A 22,320-nucleotide genomic window follows, 5' to 3' on the forward strand; every position below is an offset into this window, starting at 1 on the left:
GCCGTTGGTGGAGGCGATTTGCTCTTCACGGCGGCGCTCGAAGAACATCGTCCACAGCGTGTGGCTGCCAGCGGCGTACCTCGGCTCGTTTCGCTGCGCCTCCAGCAGCGATGAGCGGATGTGGGCGATCTCGGCCCGCCGTTCAGCCCCTATGGGCACAGGTGGTACTGAGACGCCGCCGGCGCTCAACTTGCACGTGCCCGGCACCCGCATGTCTCGGGGCGTAGGATAGTCGGCCTCGTAGAGGAGGCGCGCCTCGGGCTCGTGGAGATGGCAGCGGTCGAAACCGTTCGGCATCGCTGGGGTATGGCTCAGCCGTTGCTCGTCGGCGGGGGAAGAGGGGGGAGAGTTGTTTCTGTGGCGAGTCGGAGCGAGAGAGAAGGCGAGTTGTGGCGATTGTGGCATTCACCAGTGTTGAGGTCGCCTTTTATAGCCGAAGCTGAGCGGTGAAAATCTGCATGCCGGGCGACGCGTGGCGGGAGCGGGCGGGACGCGCATCGCGGCGTCTTCACTGCGCCGCCCGTGAGGCATCAATGGAGGCTGATCGACGCGGCAACCTTGGTATTGATTCCTGCGGGAACCGAGGCGATGAGGACGACGAAGCGGCGTGTCGCTGACTTGGCGGGCCCGCTCTCGTTCGCGCCAAAATCTGTTTCCCCGGCGCCCCCAGGCGCCCCCCAGCGCGCCGGGTTCGGCCTGGGTCCCTGGCGCCAGTTTCGGCCCAAACCGGTGAAAAAGGGCTCCTGGGGTGCGACTGGGCCGTTTTCTGTGCGCCGGCGCTAAAAAACGGCCTGGGGGCCTATTGGGGGCGCGACTGGAGATGCTCTAATGCTGCAGCATTAGTGATCGTTTTCTTCCTTTTTTCCTAGGAATTCCACATTCACATGCCAATGATGGCTGCTTGCTTGGAATGTTTTGGGTGGAATTTGGACTAGCTTCATGGCTACCAACAAAACTTTTTTCGTAAATACGTAAAGCTTGTGTATCATTTCATTGATAAAAGAAGTAGAATGAGTACAAAGGAGTACTACACATGACACGAACGTAGGAAGGCGTGAACATGGTGCCCAGAGTAGAGAAACAAGGATTCTCAGCCCGAGGATACATCACGGCTAAACCTACCAAACCCAAGCCAGAAACGTTGATGCCAAACCAATGAGAACTCCAACATCATCCGCGCCAAAACCGGGGACACCGCGAGCGAGCAAGATAGTGCCTTCGGGGAGGAAGACAACGCCGGGACAACGTCACTATCCGGTCCGAGGGACCCGGACCTAGGGTTTCCCCTAAGCTCAAAGAGGGGCTCATCTGAAGGCCTTGGCGGCGCCTCCAAGAAGAAAACGACACTCGTGGGTGCCGTCGCTGCCAGCACCGGCAAGCCGAGCAGGGATCTCTCCCTGTCTTGAAGCTGAGCGATCCTATAGCTGTCGAATCCGGAATCGTAGATGATGAGGCCACTGCTGGTCGGAACCACCATGTTAGGAAGGGGTTGGCGGCGCTGCACCTTCCGTCGGAGGGTGGCACCGCCTCCGAACCCATGAGCATAGAATTAGGCAAAAGGGCGGAGCTTTGAGGCGTACTGAGTAGGGCATGCAACGAGGCAAACTACGCGGGGGTACTGGGGTGACGGCGTCCAGCAACGCCAGCAAGCTAGGACTAGAGGGACGCAGATCGAAGCTATCGTGGCCTTAGCCGTCGGGACATCGGTGAACTAGGTGAGATGGAAGGACCCAACTACCTAGTCGCCAAGGCCGAAGCTGCCTGGTAGGGGTCGCCGACAGCAAGGGACACCGAAGTGATGCGGGCCTGAAGACTGCATGGTCGGAACAGTGCCGACAAGGACCATCGCGAGAAGCCAAGTGCTAGCCACAACCACATATGCATCGCTGCTTCCACGCGAGAGCCATCACCGTGGCTGGGGGGGCTGCCAGGGACAAGAAGGCCGTCTGCACGGGAGGCAGGCCGCAAACGCCCTGCAACCAACCACAAGCTCCAAGCCCCAGGCATACCGGTCCGAAGCACCAGCAACTACTGGGTCATGGGGCTGTGGAGGGTTGAGGAAGCTGCAGGGGGTAGCGCCTGTGGCAACGGCCAGGAGCGCCGGATTCGCCGCCAACCGGTAGGCTCGAGCAGCAACTGGAGGGGGGGGCACCCGAGAATCGCTGGGGAGGATCCCAAGGTCACGGGCCGAGGGGATGGAGGTGCGTGTCGTGTGGGGATCCGCGGTGGCAAAGGATGACGGGGAAGACACGGCTAGCCGGAGACATGCAGGGTCGGGCCGCTAGGGACCGGATTCGCAGCCGCCGGACCAGCTGGGGAAGGCGGTGGCGCCGCTGCGGTAGGGGGCGAGGAATGGGGGTGGTCGAGGTGGGACGTGAGATATAGAGATCCGCCCCGCCGCCACCTTCCTGGGGCCGGCACGGCTATGCCGACCGGCCCTTCGCTGGCGGCGAAGCGGGGGAGGGCGGTGGGGGAGGTTGCTAGCGGTGGCGGCTAAGGTTCTCCCATGTCGCCCGAGGAGGGCAACACGCGTAGGGGGGCGGGGGACTAGTCGGTTGTATCAGCAATGGTAAACTAGCTTCCACACCGCTACGAACAAAACTAAAGGTGGTTACCTAACCACAAACACACAAAAAAATCTTTGGTCCAGCCAGGCCGATTGTGACAGGGATGAAGATAGTGTGGCTCTCCTCTAGTTGAGGATTCGTAGCTTGTGAAATGTATAACAACCGATAAATCAACAGCGATAGCTTCGACTTTGCTAGTGAAGTCACTGGTCAGTCTTCTGGCACTACAATAATTCTAGGACAGCATCAAGTTGTGATGTCTACCTCTCGTGTCACATATGTACACACCATACCAAACTTGTACCCCCTGAGAGCATCTACAACCGGTAGCCCCAAACCCGTCTCAAACGCCCGGGCGTACAACCCAGTCACAAAAAAGGAACCCTGATAGGCGCCTCAAACGCCCGAGCTGACCGTCACCCCTCATATCCAGCCCAAATCTGGGGCGGATATGGGGCACAGTGGCATGTTCGCCACGTTGGTCCCTGCCCACGCTGGCCCAGCCGACCCCACATATACTTCTCACCATCCGCTCGCCGGACCAAACCCTAGCCAGTTCACTCCACTCCCCTCCACCTCCCAAGCTCCCGTATGACGATCTCTGGCCTTGTCCGGCATAGCTGGCAGCAAATCCGAGTCCTACACCTCCATATCCGTCGATCCTGAGCTCATCCCAGGCGGCCCTGAGGAGGATATGGCCGCGCTGCTTGTGTTTCACCGATCCTGGGAGGAGGCCACCCGACGGCAGCACTCAGACTCCTTCCGTCAGGAATCTGTTGCGTAAGCCCAAATGGCACATGGATCCGGCATTGTGCCATTGCTGCCTCACCAGAGGCGGTGCGGTCCGTCTGGCACGGTGTGCCCGCTGTGCGAGGCAGCGGGCGTGGGAGGCAGCGATGGACGCTGGTGAGGCGGCGTCGCATTCTCCGGCGACCCGTATGGTGCACCAGTCTGGATGCCGTTAAAATTTGCAAAACTTGTTAGCTGTAAACGGTTCTTCTGTAAGCTGGAATAAAGTTGTTCTTGCTGGCTTAGCACGCCCTAGTCATGTATTCACAAAAACAGGGATGTAGTTAAGCACAACATGATATCCATTCTAGTCTTGTATACATATATAATAAAGAAAATCTTTCTCTGTATAAATTTTTTGCGGAAATTGTGAGCCTCATGCTACGAACAATCGAGCCTTTTCCAGGTCTGATCATCGCCAAGGGCTGAGCATCTCCATGCTGGCAAGTTCTCGACATTCACAAGGATCCAATTGGGTAAAGCAGCAGCACCAGCCATCCTTTTCTTCTTTGTTTCTGAGGAATCCCAACACCACCACATTCACATGGCACTGACGGCTACTTGCTTGTTTCTAGTGATCTGGACTAGCTTGTGGAATATGGACTAGCTTGATGGTTGGCAACAAAAGTAGCTACGTAGCGTAGAAAGAAAAACATCTTTGATTCAAGTTGATTGCTACGGGGATGAAGATTGTGTGGCTCTCCTCTAAGTGATAATTCGTTGCTTACACAATACAACAACAGTTGAACAGTGACAGTATCTTCTCGTACAATAATTCTAAGACCTCATCAACTCCTTGTGGTTTAATTGTCTCGACAAAGTTGCTTTCTTGACGGGCACCATGACAACAATGTCACAAGGTTCAAGCACTGGCGACTCTCTTAGAGGGCACATGAATAAACGATCAAAGCATCAGCGCTCTATAAAAGGGATCCACCAGAGACTCTTCCCAACCACGCACACATAAACCAACACAGCCTTAGGCACAACATCCACCACAACACAAACTAGACAATTGTTTCTTGTTGTCTCCAGTGCCGGAGGAGATGGAAGCGGCGATTGGCCTGGCAAGCGGGCTCATCGACAGCATACTGACTCTGCTTTCCAATGAGCTCGTCGGGGCGTATGTTGCTAGCACTGAGCTCGGCCTCAACTCCAAGCAGATAAAGCGTGATCTAATGTTCACGCAAGGTCTGTTGCATGAGGCCCAGAGGAGTGGCGTGGGAGACAACCACGCTCTGCAAGGGTTAATCCAGGAGCTCAGCGCCAAGGCCGATAAGGCCGAGGACGCACTAGATGAGCTCCACTATTTCATCATCCAGGATGATCTTGATGGCACAAAGGATGCGGTGCCAGATTTGGGTGATGACCTTCAGGGTCATGCTCGCCATGGTCGCCATGCTCTTAGCCACACTATTGGTAACTGCTTTGCATGGTTTTCTTGTTCGCATATGCATGGTGATGATGTTACTAATAATCCACATGATGCAACAAATCCTAGTAGTGATGGTCCAATTGATAGGCTACCATTTCATAGAGTGGACATGTCCAAGAAAATCAAGTCAGTGATTCAGGAGATACACTCTTTATGTGGACCCGTGTCCGAATTGCTCAAGATAATTCAGCGCGGTAGCAACAACACTCCAATTTTCACCCTAAAACGACCTCTTATAGGATCAACCAGTGTACAAGATACATTGTTTGGAAGGAGAAATCTTTTTGAGCAAACTATAAAAGGTATCATCACAAATATTAGTGAGACCCTTTCTGTTATTCCTATAGTTGGTCCGGGGGGTATTGGAAAGACAACCTTCACCCAACACCTATACAATGATGAAAGGACTCAAGAGCACTTTCCTATTAGGGTTTGGGTCTGTGTATCAAGTGATTTTGATGTGCTTAAGGTTAGCCAAGAGATTCTTAGTGGCATAGAAAGAAACAAAACCGCAAATCAATCAACAAGTTTAGATCAGCTCCAAATATCCATCACGCAGGGGCTCAAGACTAAAAGGTTTTTAATTGTCTTGGATGATATATGGGAATGCAATAGCCAAGGTTGGGAAAGCCTGCTAGCTCCACTCATGAAGGGCGAAGCCAAGGGTAGCATGGTTCTTGTCACGACTCGGTTCCCATCTAAAGCTGCTATTGTTAAAACAACTTACCCAATAGCATTGAAAGGCCTTGGGCCCGTTGAGTTCTTCACATTCTTTGAATCATTTATATTTGGTGGACAAAAACCTGAGGGTTACCATGATGACTTGACTCATATTGCAAGAGATATTGCCAGGAAGTTGAAGGGTTCACCTCTGGCAGCCAAAACAGTTGGTCGGATATTGAAGAAGGATCTATCTCGGGAATATTGGATGAGAGTTCTTGAAAACAATGAATGGCAAAAAGAAAAAAATGATGATGACATTTTGCCATCTCTAAGAATTAGCTATGATTACCTTCCTTTCCATCTGAAAAAATGCTTCCCATATTTTGCCTTGTTCCCTGAAGATCATAGGTTTAAGAACATAGAGATTACATATTTTTGGATTGCAATAGGAATCATAGACAAAGATGAGAATTACATGGACGAACTAGTCGATAATGGTTTTCTTGTGAAGGTGAATGATGATAGAGAGGGTGAATACTATGTTTTGCATGACCTATTGCATGAACTAGCACGAAATATTTCATTAAAAGAATGCCTCAATATATATAGCAGGGCAAGTTTTAGAGTTGATTCCATCCCAAAATCTATTCGTCACTTGTCCATCACCATGAAAAACAAATATGATGGGAACTTCACAGAAGAAATTATAAAATTTAAGAGAAAGGTAGACTTTGTAAATTTGCGGACTTTGATGATTTTTAGAGGACATGCTGGAACTATTGATGATATTTTGAAAGATATTTTTAAGGACATAAAAGGTCTTCGTGTCTTATATATAGAAGTCGAGTCCCCGGAATATTTACCACACAACCTTTCAAATTTCATCCACCTCCAATACCTAAAAATTACTAGATATAACACTAGCTCACAGCTGACTTTACCTAGCATGTTATCCAGATTTTATCACTTGAAATTTTTGGACCTAAGTAGTTGGTATGGTAGTGATAAATTGCCTAAGGACATTAGCCACCTTATCAATTTATGCCATCTATTGGTAACAAATGAACTCGATTCTAATATTCCCGAGGTTGGAAAGATGAAGTCTTTAAAAGGGCTTACAAAATTCCATGTCAAGAAAGAGAGTGTTGGGTTTGAATTGAGTGAGTTGGAGGAGTTAACCGAGCTTGGAGGAGAACTCAGTATATATAATCTTAGAAATGTGGCAACCAAAGAAGAGGCTACCAAAGCCAAACTAGTGTCAAAAGGCGGTTTGAAAAAGTTGGAGTTACATTGGGGCACAGAATACAATTGGGGGGAACCTGAAGTCCATGATGATAGTCCAGAATTATCACATGTTATTGAAGGTTTCAAACCACACCCTGAACTTCAATCACTCGTCATTAAAAATCACGGTGGTTCAACCGGTCCTAGTTGGTTGTGTGGTTCCATTAGTGTACTAATGCTGACCGCTCTCCACCTGGAGGGTGTCTGTTGGACAATTCTTCCACCCCTTGGGCAGTTGTTGCATCTCACATCGCTCAAGTTGATAAAAATTCCTGGATTTGGTCAGATCAGACCTGGCTTTGGCGGTGTTACAGATAGAAGTTTTTTGCAGTTGAAGGAGGTTGTCCTTGGTCAGTTGCCAGAATTTACAGAGTGGGTTGGGTCGTCTAATGCCCATTGCTTTTCAAGGCTTGAATACCTCAGTTGCACGCAATGCCCCAATCTTCATGAGTTATACTTCATGCAGGAGGGCTCTGGTTCTCATACCAGTCTATTGACACTAATGATTCGGGACTGCCCTAAGTTGGTCCAGCCTCCCATGCCTCGGACTTCCACGGTATCTCATATTGATGTGTCTGCTGGTTCTTCGGGCAGCATGGATCATCCTGAACGAGATTTGTCTTTGACGGGGTATAGCGGTGGATTTCAAGCTGGATCAAAATTCACATGGGCGCAACTCCCAAAGCTAACCTCCCTAAGGACACTTTGGATTACAGAAGATCCAAGCTTTACGTCAATTACCCTGCTCTCCAACCTCACATCTCTCACTGATCTAAACCTAACGAATTGCGAGAATTTGACGGTGGATGGGTTTAATCCACTCATTGCAGCTGTCAACCTCGAGCTACTCAGGGTCCGCAACGGTGGAGATCGCCCTCGCTCTGTAGCCGCGGATCTGCTCTCCGAGTTGGTGGTGGCAAGCATGACCAAACAATTGTTGCCTTCTGCGGGCTGCTTTCGACTGGGGACGCTTGACGTGGATAACATCTCATCAGTGCTTGTTACTCCCGTATGCACTCTCCTCGCCAATACCCTCCACACATTATATATCAGCTGTGATAAGCGGGCGGAGAGCTTTACGGAAGAGGAAGAGAATGCGCTTCAGCTCCTCACCTCCCTCCGATTCCTAACATTCTGGCGTTGCCCGAGGCTGCGATCGCTCCCTCGGCGGTTACACAGGCTTTCTTCGCTCCGGTACCTACATGTCGGCTATTGTCCTGAAATCCGATCACTGCCCAAGGAGGGGCTCCCCACTTCTATGGGGATGCTAACAGTAACCAGGTGCGCTCCCGAGCTGCATGAGCAATTCAAGGAATTACAAGGAACAAACCCACGTTTAAACGTGACGTCAAATTTGTAACCCGAGGTAACAAGCCGAGTCTTCCCGCTTGGTAGCTCTTCTTACCATTTTTGTTCTTCTTCTCGTTTTATACAGTACTGTTGTGTGAGTTCTGACAGGCTTGCCTTGCCTACATGTACAGCTACGTTCAACTTGCTAGCTGCATGCAACTTGTGATTCTTTCAGCCTAGGTACGCCTCGTAGACATGCATCACTATGTATCTGGCTGCAACAATTCAAGTCAGATGCATGCGCACTTGAGTACCGAAGTAACAAAACCAAGGTATGTAGGCAGCACTAATCGCCTACAAGGATTTCCTGTATAATTTTTCTCTTCGTGTAGAAAGCTGAAAATATGCGATCTGTTGGGCCCTGTTTGTACAATTTTCAGATCAGGAAGTACAAGACCAATGCCCTGCTTGGCTGAAGCAGCACACCTATTATGGTTTTGCATTGTAAATTCAACACATGAGATGAATGTCTGTTTTCTTACTTTTATTTACCGTTGAAATAAAATCCCGTTAACTGAAAATCTGCTGTCTTAAGTATACGTTACTGAATACTGCAGGGAACATGCAACACCAGGTGCAACCACCTATGGATTCAGCAATTTGTAAGATTAACATGCGTAATATTGGATGGAACAGGGTACTGTCAGTACCTTTTAACAAGCCGGCAACAAGATATTCAGGTAGTTAACCTGCTGCCTACGTACTTCTGCTTTACATTCGTCTCATGCATAGCCCGTCTGCCACTTCTTTTATATCATTCATCGTGGAGCCTTTTTTGTAGGATAACCGTTTGAAGCTTACAACGGCATCATGTTTCTCGTAAATGCTTCTAGTAAGCTTTTGTTTCACGAGATTAACAATTCAGATGGAAGAGCAATTTACCGTATGCTATCTTGATCTATCTCAGCCGTTTTAGTCAATAACAGTATCTGTTACTCTATATGGTGTAGGCAACATAACATACCTTGTTGGCTTGTTTGCTCCGTTTTCTTAACCTTTTCCTGAAAATCTCAATGGTATAACAGGTTACACACAATATTGCAACAGGTTGATCATTTGCTCACCAGCTCCCTACTACACCTTGATAAGATTGCATATATGATGATATATGTTTCATTGGGCTCATCCTTCATAGCTTCGTTTCCCGTCTACACCTATTGATCGACTCAAAGTAATGACCTGAGCATTTAGATTCATCGGGTTCCCTTGCTGTGTTCGTTTTCCTGAGCTTTGAATTTATTTCTTGGATTCTACAGAACTATTACAGACGAAGATGAATTTTGCAGTTGGCAATCTGGACTTCACTGTTCCATGTAAACAGTGGAACCATAGCGTTAACAGAACAACCGAAGCTTCTGTTTTTTATCTCAGTGCGGTGTTTCTTTCTCTTTACATTATGCAAGTTCCCTTTACCTTGCTCAATAGATTGCCTGACCTTAGATTCAGTATTTGGATTCTGCTGACAATTTACAGCCACCGGTGAATTCAGAAGTTGGTTGTTGGTCCGGACAATAAAAGCAACAAGTGTGCCTCTGTCTGACGGAGTGCTCCGCTGTTCTTTTTTTTTTACAAGAAAAGGGCTCTTGCCCCGGTTCCATTTCCATCAGAAAATGAAACCACAGTACATGTATCACCTAGAAGCAAAGACTGTGAAACTGGAACCTTAACCGAGAGGACTCCTTCCAACTAACAGCTGGTGTAAGCAGCACACCTTCTTTGCTCCTTTTTGGTGGCATAATGCAACTACGTTTTCTTACACTTATCTGAATATCTCAGTGGTACATTATATGCAATATTGGAACAGGTATTTTATTTTGTAATGCTCTTGGTCGTCAGTTCATGGTACCACCAGCTGCCAACCGCATCTTGTGCAGATTGCATATACGGTAATGTTTCACCGCATCTTGAGAGTTTCAGTTCCTACTTGCCAGTTTCATCAACTGACCAATGCAAAGTTATGAATTAGATCAATGAGTAAACTTACCTTGGTAATTTTGGGAGTCTTACATTCATTACTTGGATTCTGCAGAACCATGACAGCCAACCGTCAGTTTTGCCGTTGGAATTCAGAACGCTGTCCCGAATTAGCCGCACAGTTTTGCATAGACCATCTATCAGAAAAGGTCAGTTGGCCAGTTATTTCCCTTCTTTAAGAGAGGGAGAAAAAATAATAGAACCCTACTAAAGCACTGATTTGTTCCAGGCTATTCACTAATGCGTGCGTTGGCTTCCCAGTGACTGCACATCCTGTGTTTCAGTTTCACAATGCTAACAATTTAGGTGGAGAGCATCTCATCTTCTGGTACGTTTTACTTGCTGTACACATACGGTGCACGCAACACGCCTTTTTTGCACCACTTTGTTGGTTTAAAGCGAGAATGTTTGCTTAGCCTTTTTGTCGGAATATGTTCCAATGCTAATTAAAACACGTTTCGCGCAACATTGTAACAGGTTGATTATTGGCTCACACAGTTCATGCTACCCCGAACAGCCGACTACATCCTCATCCTGTGCGGTCTTGATATATGGTGATGTTTCACTGTCAACCTTCAGAGTATCAGTTCCAATGTAGCAGGTTCACCTGGTGACCAACGACTGAAAGTAATGACCGAGCAACTATATCCATGATGATGAAATCCATTATGTTCATCATTTTCCAAGTCTTAGATCCGTTACCCTGTTTCTGCAGAACAATTCACATCCAACAGTGAATTTTTACCGTTGGTTGGTATTTAGAAGCAACCACGTGGCAGTGAGCCTCTGTCATGGTGTCTTGATGGAGATCTTCGCAGTTGTGCATAATCGACCATTTCAGAGGTAACTGATGACATCAAGTGGTGGTTAAAATAAGTTACATTTCAAACTGTGGGTGTGGCATGATTTACGATTCAGGTTTTCGGCAGTACTAATTGGTTTTGTGTGTTTTATATGGCAGGCCTGCTCCCCCTCCCAGTCGACGAGCTACAAATCCTGATGATTCAAGACAGGATAGCAGTTCAGTGCCTCGTCCACTAGCTCCTGCCCCGGCGTCATCTCCTCTGCTCTGGGCTCTGGCCACATTTGGCGCTGAGGCCGCACACGTTCTCTATCTTCCTCCTCCTCCTCCAATTCTGTTATCCTCCCTCTTTGTTAGTGTACAAAGTTACATATGGAGTTTGTTACCTTGTGAAGCCCCACCTTGCTCTTTCATAAATGCCTATCTACGGTCCTCCTTGGCTCCTCCTCCCACCGCCCATGCATCACCCCAGCCCAGATCGACCCACGGGATCAGCATGGCCACAAATTGGAAAGATGATGCAGGTTTCTGCAGTGTCGATCAGTAGTAATACCGACTCTTCCCTACTTTTGTTTGTTGTTCATACATGTAATTACCACTTCAACAAAGTGCACGTATTTATTTGTAGGATTGTGTTTCGTGTATGCATGATAAAGCATAATTTCTGAAAACTGTAATGTTGAGTGTGCCTGACTGAGAAAAGAAAATAACATTTGGCATAATTCAGTGGAAAATACTCAGAGACCCAGCTTACAAGATCCCCAAAACTCATCTCTCTTCCGGGGTGAATGTGCTCAGCTCTGACCACACACCATACAATGCGACTATGCGAGCGACAGGACCATGAAATAAACGTCTTCCAAAGCATTGCATATTACACGAGAAAATCTTAAGCACCAAGCCACCATGCAGACCTTCAGCTTCAGGGGATAGTAAAACATAGGCAAACCCAGTTCTCGATAGATCACACAACCAAGAGAGCCACTATTAGTCAGGTGCCAGAATATATTTTTGGGTCGGTCAAATTTTTGGACTGTCGAATCACCATCCAACCGTGACACTACACGTGTGCACTGCCTGGCTATCCCTCTAAACCTCACCTTGATGCTTTCAATCTGAGCTAGATTGCCTTGATGCTTTCAATGTGAGCTAGATTGATCGTGGGATTCTACTCTCCTTGATGTCATGGTGTCAGTCAAGTTGAACGGCCTTATTTACACCTCATAAATACTCCCTCCGTTCCAAAATAGATGACCCAATTTTATACTAATTTTATACTAAAGTTAGTATAAAGTTGAGTCATCTATTTTAAAAGGGAGGGAGTAATATATCGGAAAGTTGCAATGTAGCACGAGCTCCACGGTACCATTATCTCAACCGTTCCTGTTTTACGAGATGCGTGCTGGAGCAGAGGTTAGCAGTGGTATTACTAGAGTGTTTGACCATCACGTGAGCACACAGTGCTCTCCTAGGCTAGCTAGTATTTTTTGCTTTCTAGTTGTTGGCTAGTGCATGTCTTATCCTGCACGTCTTGTCTTGGAGCTGTCCATTCATTGATTCAGAGAGAGGGAGAGTCCCGGGGTTGAAGGAGAATTTCTTATTCTGTATATGAACAGTAGTACTATCACAATAACATGCGAAAATATATATTGCACATATTTACTCCTCTTCTTTTGTTTTTGTATGATTATATATTTTTCAACATACACATGCAAATCCGTGCAAAAACAAAAACATGCACATGTAAATGTTGTTCGGTCGTGGTATGATGCTTTTAGTCAATCATATTGGTATCATCGGTGCTTAGAATATGAGATTTAGGGTTTGTTTGGTTTTCAGCCAACGCTAGCCATACCAAATTATTGGCTCGCCCGCTGATTTGGTACTCGTTTGGATTGGCTCCAAAACTTTGCCTTGCCCAGCCCACCTGGGACCCGCCTGTGTTAATTTCGCCAACGCGCGGGTGAGCAGAGGGCACCAAAAAACTTCACCAAATAATGGACGAGGCTCGCCCGGTCTTCTTCATCGTGCTTTCTCATTTGTCGTTGTGAAAACGGATTAACCAATCAACTACGAGCTGACAGCATGAGCCCAAGCGGCACCTCTCAGACTTTTAGGTAGCAGATCTGACGCAGCTACCTAAGCGGCTGTGTAATTATCTTGTTCAACGAAGCCCAATAGTCTTTTTCCTAATTTAAGCGGCCATGGCATATTTGAATATGTGCAGCACGTCTGTAATTATCTTGTTCAACGAAGCCCAATAGTCTTTTTCCTAATTTAAGCGGCCATGCGAAATCAATAGGTTGCAAACCAAATAGAGCCCTAATTTTTTCGCCCAAATGTTGGTAGGTACAAATGTTGTAATCCAAACAACATCAAATCACCAATTTTTTGGTCGTGCAAAAATTTTGGTCGCGCTTGTTGGGGCTCAAACCAAACACACCCTTAAGAAGCATAGCCCTGTGCCACTCTCCTCTCCACACATATTATACGAAGTATAGTATTTTTTGGTTTGTGTCCAGTACAAGATGATACTTGTTTAGAAAAAAAAGGTACTTCAATGCTCAACTGGTGGTCTGCAACAAACTGCGACCTGCAGTGTACAGTAGCCTACAACTGGGAGTCCCTATGCGTCTGATACAGCTGCAAACACTGCTATGCGGTGCCGTGTAGGTCTTAGGTCGTCTTACAAGCGTTAAGTACCCTGTCGCACTTGCTGATTTCGAATCTTTGCACGTATCCATATGAACCTCAGCCCAGCTTGGACGGCTTTAATCAATCCACCTGGGATCAAACCCTAGGTTTGGCAATTTGGTGTCTCGTTAGTGTGGATTATGTCTACACTGTAACAAAAAAAAATGTTGTAAAAAAATGATGCACTCGTACATACCAATTTCACAAAGGAATGAGATAAACAAGATAAAAATATGGGAAACGGATAACAATTTTTAAAAAATTATGTTTTTAGGGGTCAATTCTTTTGCTGGCTTATAGGATAAGCTGGAATAAACTATCCCATGTCCAGCTTATTCTATAAGCCCAACAAAAAAAAATAGAAGCCTACTAATTAAGCCTTAACTAGTAGGCTTCTAAACAATTTGGTTGAGCTTCTAGGATAAGCTGGATAGGGGGCAACTTATTCTAGAAGACCAAAAAATCCACCAAAAGAACTGGTCCTAGGTCCTTAACCTTTAGTTAATATATCAGCTTTGCTGGAAGTAAGTGAAGGAAATATGCCCTAGAGGCAATAATAAAGTTATTATTCATTTCCTTATTTCATGATAAATATTTATTATTCATGCTAGAATTGTATTAACCGGAAACTTAGTACATGTGTGAATACATAGACAAAACATAGTGTCCCTAGTATGCCCCTAGTATGCCTCTACTTGACTAGCTCGTTAATCAAAGATGCTTATGTTTCCTAACCATAGTCATGTCTTGTCATTTGATGAACGGGATCACATCATTAGGATAATGATGTGATGGATATGACCCATCCATTAGCTTAGCATTATGATCGTTACAGTTTCATTGCTACTCCTCTCTTCATGACTTATACATGTTCCTCAGACTATGAGATTATGCAACTCTCAAATACCGGAGGAACACTTTTTGTGCTACCAAACATCACAACGTAAATGGGTGATTATAAAGGTGCTCTACAGGTGTCTCCAAAGGTGTTTGTTCGGTTGGCATAGATCGAGATTAGGATTTGTCACTCTGTGTTTCGAAGAGGTATCTCTGGGCCCTCTCGGTAATACTCATCACTATAAGCCGGATGAAGTATTACGGAACGAGTAAAGAGACTTGCCAGTAATGAGATTGAACTAGGTATGATGATACCGACGATCGAATATCGGGCAAGTAACATACCGATGACAAAGGGAACAACGTATGTTGTTATGCGGTTTGACCGATAAAGATCTTCGTAGAATATGTAGGAGCCAATATGAGCATCCAGGTTCCGCTATTGGTTATTGACTGGAGATATGTCTCGGTCATGCCTACATAGTTCTCTAACCCGTAGGGTCTGCACGCTTAATGTTTGATGACGATTTGTATTATGAGTTATGTGATTTGATGACCGAAGTTTGTTCGGAGTCCCGGATGAGATCACGGACGTAACGAGGAGTCTCGAAATGGTCGAGACGTAAAGATCGATATATTGGAAGACTATATTCGGACATCGGAAAGGTTCCGAGTGATTCGGGTATTTTTCGGAGTACTGGAGAGTTACGGGAATTCGCCGGGGGAAGTAATGGGCCTTAATGAGCCATAAGGAAAAGGAGAGAAGGGCCTCAAGGGTTGCCCCCCCCCACCCCATGGGCTGGTCCGAATTGGACTACGAGGGGGCGGCGGCCCCTCCTTCCTTCTCCCCTCTTCCTCCTTCCCTCCTCCTACTGGGAATAGGAAAGAGGAGGGGAATCATACTTGGACTGGGGAGTCGAAGTAGGATTGCCCACACCTGGCGTGCCCCCTTTGGGTCGGCCACCTCTTCCCTCCCCTCCTTTATATACGTGGCCGGGGGCACCCCATAGACACACAAGTAGATCTTTTAGCTGTGTGCGGTGCCCCCCTCCATAGTTACACACCTTGATCATATCGTCGTAGTGCTTAGGCGAAGCCCTGCGCTGGTAACATCATCATCACCATCACCACGCCATCATGCTAACGGAACTCTCCCTCAATCTCAACTGGATCAAGAGTACGAGGGACATCATCGAGCTGAATGTATGCTGAACGCGGAGGTGTCGTACGTTCGGTGCTTGGGTCAGTTGGATCGCGAAGACGTTCGACTACCTCAACTGCGTTACTGAACGCTTCCTCTTTCAGTCTACGAGGGTACGTGGACACACTCTCCCCTCTCGTTACTATGCATCTCCTAGATAGATCTTGCGTGATCGTAGGATTTTTTTTGAAATTACTGCATTCCCCAATAGTAAGTTGCTCGAATTTCAAATTTTGGTTAGTCGATTTGAATTGGGAACAAAGAAGAAGGTGTGGTGGAGTACCGAGGTCGCTGACAATGGCGCCGGGCAAGCGAAGCAAGGCCTTGGGACGTCGGCAAGGCCTCGGCCAGGAACGAGCCGTAGCCGGTGGCAGTCACGAATGCGAGCTGAGAAACTTTACAATTCAGGGGTTTTTTTGGGGGGGGGGGCAGGCGGGTGTAGGCTCGCCAAAAAATCTGGTGTTTGCCGGTTTAGGGAGATGGCCAGGGGAGACTAAAGGGATGGCAGGGCGGCGAGGCTAGCACGGGAGCGCTGCTGGTCAGGGTGATGGATGCAGGCGGTTCAACCAATGGTTGACAAGTGTTTTGGGATTAACAAGGAAGATAGGGAGGAGAAGGCAATGGATACATAACATATGGTTTAAATAGTGGGGGTTAGTTATATCGGATAATTAATCCTCATAGAAATGAAGCATAAAAGGCTTTTATTTCAATATAATGAATACATTGTGATGAATAAATGTTCAATAAATATAATAGGCCGCGGTGGAAAATTATACTTCATCAAAGTTATGTGTAAATATGATTTACTTGATAAAACGTAAGGACTGAAATATTTGAAATGGTTCGAAAATTCAGGATGTAGATATAATATCATTATGACAAAAGGATTCTTCCTCCATGAAGAAATATATATAAATCATAAGTTTAGCAAGCAATTGAATATTATTACTGATATGATTTTATTAAATATTGGGGATTTATAAATAAAGCAACATTATTTTCACTAAACAGATATACCATCTAAAGAGTCTAGTAAAACTATAAAAAGTAATAGGATACTATAAAAAGTAATAGGATACTTCAGACCATTGCTTGATTGTAGGTTTTGTATTTCTCACACAAACATGTAAATGTTCTTCATATATTTAAAAATGTTCAACGTATATTCAAAAAATATAGAGAAAGATAAAACTTGCGGGTAGGAATGTATTTGATGAAAAAGGAAAAAGAGAAATGAAATAAATCCGATAAAAAACATAGAAAAACAGAAAAATGAACCATATGAAAAGTTTTAAAATTGATTTATACCGCTCTATAGAGCCCTTTCCAGAACCGTGTTTGGTAGCAGTTGCCACCATATAGCATTCTTGTCCCCCTTTAAGACATGCTAACTCTAGACATGTTGAGTACATGCATTCACTGTTGTTTGGTAGCGGTATATGTGCTAAGACATGCTGAGCTGAGGCTTAGGCAGGCAGCTTGCATTTGTTTAGAGAGGCTGAGGTGAGACTTTGTTTGGCAAGTTGCATTTGTTTAGGCATCCTGAACAATTTCGAATTGTGAATTTTTTTTGATGGTGGAAAAATTGGGAAAACATGAAAAAAAAATTAACACATTTGGAATTCAAGTTTTTTCTGAAACTATGAACATTTCTCTAAAATTTTAAAAAATTTCAAATCCTGATCTTTTTTCGAAAATTGTACCAAATTTAAAATTTTGAATAATTTTAAAAACTAAAACAAATTTCAAAATTTAATATTTTTTGAAAATTTAAACACAGTTGAATTTTTTTTGATTTTCTAGAAATTTTGGAAGTCTGGACATTTTTTTGAAAATTTCATTTGTTTCTGAAATTCGGAACATTTTTTGAAAATTTAAACAAATTGCGAATTCAAATAAATTAGGGAATTTACATAAAATTTGAAATTCTAAATATTTTTTTCAACATTTAACAAAATTTTAAACATTAAACATTCATTGAAAATTTTGAAAAAATTGAAATTCAGAACATTTTTTGATTTTTTTTGAAAAAATTGAAATTCAGAACATTTTGTGGAAATTTAAAAAAATTGAAATTCGAACATTCCTTGACAATTAAAACAAATTTTGTAATTTTTTAAAAAAGAAGGTTGGGGCGTGCCTGGCTGCCTGCATGCATCCTATTTGGACGTGCTCAACTCAGCATGACTGATAGGCTTTTTTGCATGAGATGGGCATAGTCGAGGTGAGTCCATGAACTGTGCCAAACAGTCAAAAGTGAATTATGTATGAACCTTTTTAGCACATCCACCCTACCAAACACACCCTAAGACGAGGGCTCCCTAGAGATGATGGATGGTCCTCTCGCAGCAGGCGAGATATGTCCCTGGCGCAAGCAACGCACGAACTCCTAGCAAGGAGCGCGATTTAATCACAAAACCAGCAGTGCTTCTCTTAAATGGAAAAGAAGCAGCAATACATGTCAAAAGACTGCTTTACCTTTTTTTCAGGATGTCAAAGACCGGTTTACCGGTAGGAAGCAAACCCACCAAGCAGTCAGCTTGGTAAGTGACCAACAAATTTTTGCAACCAATGGTAGGAAGAGAATCCCCAACATGTCCCGTCTATAAATGGTAGTGATCGTGAGGTTTTCTTTCCTTCTTTCTTTTTCTTACTTCCTCTTATGCATATATACATATTTCTAAAATAATAAAAATGTATGTTCTTGAAAACATTTATGCTTTGCAAATTTTGTACAAAATATTTTCTTAGTGTATTAAAAACTGTTTATAGTGTAACTGAAAGTGCATATTGTGTATATAAGATTGTTCATTGTGTATATTGAAAATGTTAGCCAGTTCTTTGTATGTCTGTACGCATTTCAAAACATGTTCATGATACTAAAAAATGTTGTCATGTATTAAAATCATGTTTATCATGCGTTTTAAAAATGTTATCCATTCGTTATAAGTCTTCGCCCATTTTAAAAAATGCTCATGTAATTAAAAAATGTTTTCATGTACTAAAAAGATGTCCATCATGAATTTTAATGTTCATCTTGCATTACAAAAGGATTATCATGTATTAAATAAATGTTCGGTGTGCATTTAGGAACTTGTTCATCATTTGTTAAAAATTATTCATCGTGTACTGAAATTGTTTGTGTATTTATAAAATGTATTCGGATTTTTTATTTGCCTAAAATAGGTAACATAGAAAAGATATAAAACCCCAAAAATGAACAGGAAAAAACAAAAACAAAAACAAAAGAAGGAGCAAAATTAATAAACAGAAGAAAACCCAAAGAAAGCCGTAACAAAAAAGAGTAAACGGAGAAAATTCACCACAACGACAGTTAAAATCTGCTCAGAGTATCGCCGAATAAAACAGATCTGCCTAGGGCGGGCCCGCATGGGGCGCGCCCTGAGTCAAGCGTGTGGTAGATCGTTCATTTACGCTCCATGGAGAGAGACGTCCATTTTTTAAACCATCGATTCGTCATGTACACGCTTGTTTTCGTCCGTGGGTCACTTCCTTGTTGTGCAATTTTTTTTCCATATTAAAGAGCAAATGTGTGCTTCTCGTGGAAGCAAAAAAAAAATCCTTTCCGAGAAGCATGATTATGCTTCTGCATAATTAAATTTGTGCCTCCACAAGAAGCAAATATGTGCTTTTCGTGGAAGCAAAAATAAATCACATAAAAAATTCATGATTTTTTCTCTTTTGAGAAAACACAGATGTGCTTCTCGCGGAAGCAAATATGTACCTCCATAGAAAGAAAATATGTGATTCTCATGGAAGCATAATTATTGTTGATTTTTTTTCTCCAAACCGCAGGAAAACCAGTCAAAATAGGAAAAGCCAAAAGAAACTTATATAAAACCCGAAAATGCATACAAAAAAATAAAAAAAAATCCCGAGGCACGCGACATGTGGCGACAGCGGCTTGACGCACCACTTGACATGCTCTCACCCCACTAAACCGACTCTTGCGGGATTCCTGCAATGGGTACTCCTTGACTAGTTGCTCTCTCCTATCGCAAATAAAACCGATAAGATAACATAGACAAACGAAAAGAGGAACCACATGAAATGTTCTAAAAAATGATTTATACCACTCTATAGAGCCTTTCTAGAACCGTTTCAATGGGCTGGTCCACAAAGACGGGGCTTCCCTAGAGATGACGGATGGTCCTCTCGCAGCAGGCGAGATATGTCCCTTGCGCGCAAGGAGCAACACATATCACTCGTAGCATCTCAGAGGGGAAGGTGCTAGTGCGCGTGCACTAGGCCAGGCCTAGTAGCGCACGAACTCCTAGCAAGGAGTGCGATTCAGTCACAAAACCAACACTGCTTCTCTCGAATGAAAAAAAAAGTAGCAACGCGTGTCAAAGACCGCTTTACTTTTTTTTAGGATGTCAAAGACCGGTTTACTGGTAGGAAGCAAACCCACCTAGCGGTCAGCTTGGTAAGCGACAGACAAAATTTTGCAATCAATGGTAGGAAGCGAATCCCCAACCTCTCCAGTCAATAAAAATTGCAATGATTGGCTGATTGCGAGGTTTTCATTGCTACATTTTTTCTTGTTTCCTGTTATGCATATATATATATATTTCAAAAATAGTAAAAACATATATTTTTGAAAAAATTTACTTTTATTAATTTTGTAAAAAAATATATTCTTTAATTTTTTAAATGTTTATCATGTATTAAATAAGTCCAACATGTATTGGAAAAATGTTAATTATATACTTACAAAATGTTTGTAGTGTAATTTAAAGTGCATATTGTGTATACAAAGTTTGGTCATTGTGTATATTGAAAATTTTAGCCAATTCTTTATATGTCTTTATGCATTTCAAAAAATGTTCATGATACTAACAAATGTTGTCATGTATTAAAATCATGTTTATCATGCATTTTAAAAATGTTATCCATTCATTATAAATTTTCGCCCATGTTAAAAAATGCTCATGTAATTAACAAAATGTTTTCATGCATTAAAAACATGTCCATCATGAATTTGAATGTTGATCTTGTATTACAAAAGGATTATCATGTATTAAATAAATGTTCAGCATGCATTTAGAACTTGTTCATCATCTGTTAAAATTATTCATTGTGTATTGAAATTGTTTGTGTATTTATAAATGTACATTTGAATTTTTTTCTTTTCACAAAATAGGTAAAATAGAAAAGGTAGAAAACACCAAAAATGAACAGGAAAAAATAATAAAAACAAAAACAAAAGAAGAAGCTGAATTAATAAACAGAAGAAAACCCCAAAGAAACCCGCAACAGAAAAGGGAACCCCAAAATAACGTAGAAAATTCACCAAAACAATAGTTTTTTTTAAAAAAAAATTGCGGGGGAACGACAGTTAAAATCTGCTCAGGGTATCGCCGAAGGAAACTGGTGTGCCTGGGGCCGGCCCGCATGGGCGCACTCTGAGGCGAGCGTGTGATAGATCGTTCATTTACGCTCCATGGAGAGAGACGTTCATTTTTTAAACCGGCGAATCGTCATGTACACGCCTGTTTTTGTCCGTGGACGTGGGTCACTTCGGTGCCGTGAGGCAGGAAGTCGGGTTCATCTTCGTGTTCGTATCCTTGTTTGGTGTCCGTGTGTGCGCTTGCTACCCAGACGAGTTGCTAGTTCGGGTTCCTTCCTACATGTTCGTGTTGTGTAACCAGTAACCACCAACATTCCACACCAGCTTTCTCTTTTTTTTTGCGGGGATCCACACCAGCTTTCTCGATAATAAAATATATCAGTTTGGAACCTCCGCAGCTAATATTTTACGTACGTCTCTTGTCTTAATTCATCTTAACTCCCGGAACATCGTTGCTTGGGCCTGCCCTCCCGCTGCATATATAATCACTGACCCAGGTAGATAGATCACCAGAAACCGAGTAACCAACTAAGCAAGGAAGATATACATGGAGCTGGGGCTGGAGCCGGGGCCGGAGCCGGAGAGCAGCGTGGTGGGCGCGATCGCAGAGGCTAGCCTTGACCGGGAGAAGCTGCCGGCGACGCTGCTGCTGTGTGGCGTCCTCGAGGCCGCCGGGGCACTGTGGCTGCTCGTCTACCGGTCTCCCGGCGGCATCTTCCTCCATGGTGGCAAGGTGGCCTTTTATTCCTACTACGCCATTCTCGTTGTCCTGGTGCTCTTTGGGTGCGCGGAGGCTTGGGCTGGCCTCTGGGTGAACCAGCGGCCATGTGACCGGCGAGCAGTCGGGAGGACCGTCCTGTGGTGCTCCATCCTGCCCCTCGTCATCGTCGCAGGCCTCGGAGGTTTTGCGTCCGTCATCCCCAAATAGTTCCCGCCTTTAAATTTTTGAGTGGTATTATTACGAATCAAAATCCGATTGGAATATATACATATTTGTGTGAATGAATTTTGTTGTTGAGACAGATTTGTGTGAACGAATGGAGTGCTTGAATTATACTCCTTTGAAATAAAACAGAGAGGACGTTCCAAAAAGAAATTGAAATGAGGAGAAACTTCATTTTGTGGTTGTTGAGGTTTTGGTCATGGTCATAGCCCAGCCCATTTCCACAGACTGGCGGCCTTCATAGCCCAGCCCATTTAGCCCATTATACAGTCTTTATATGTGGAGCTAAGCTCTCGTCTCATCTCACGCACCGCTGTCTGCACTTTTTTGCTTTGCTTCCTCCGTCCATCCACTCCACGCCACGGCCGGCCGCTCACGAGGCACTTGCTCTTCCGCCGGAACTGCCG

General features: G+C 44.4%; 1 protein-coding gene across 9 annotated transcripts; it reads left to right on the forward strand.

The window, feature by feature from the left end:
* The first annotated feature begins 4,243 nt into the window (after positions 1-4,243).
* LOC119335292 lies at positions 4,244-11,586 on the forward strand. Of its 9 annotated transcripts, none has more exons than XR_005161801.1 (14): positions 4,293-8,104; positions 8,220-8,360; positions 8,469-8,556; positions 8,646-8,768; positions 8,870-8,971; positions 9,136-9,259; positions 9,345-9,458; positions 9,535-9,786; positions 9,893-9,974; positions 10,118-10,211; positions 10,292-10,390; positions 10,540-10,689; positions 10,778-10,905; positions 11,024-11,586. XR_005161801.1 is itself a non-coding variant. In XM_037607431.1 (2 exons), the coding sequence occupies exons 1-2, from the start codon at positions 4,403-4,405 to the stop codon at positions 5,649-5,651; spliced, it is 381 nt and encodes a 126-aa protein (XP_037463328.1). In that variant the 5' UTR covers positions 4,244-4,402; the 3' UTR covers positions 5,652-5,751. The 9 variants fall into 9 exon arrangements, 1 of the variants encoding a protein (XP_037463328.1); XR_005161802.1 differs by having other exon boundaries at positions 9,562-9,786; XR_005161806.1 differs by having other exon boundaries at positions 4,648-4,775; positions 5,644-8,104; positions 9,345-9,786.
* Positions 11,587-22,320: the final 10,734 nt, after the last annotated feature.

The sequence above is a fragment of the Triticum dicoccoides genome, chromosome 7B, assembly GCF_002162155.2.
Source record: "Triticum dicoccoides isolate Atlit2015 ecotype Zavitan chromosome 7B, WEW_v2.0, whole genome shotgun sequence".
Lineage (NCBI taxonomy): Eukaryota > Viridiplantae > Streptophyta > Magnoliopsida > Poales > Poaceae > Triticum > Triticum dicoccoides.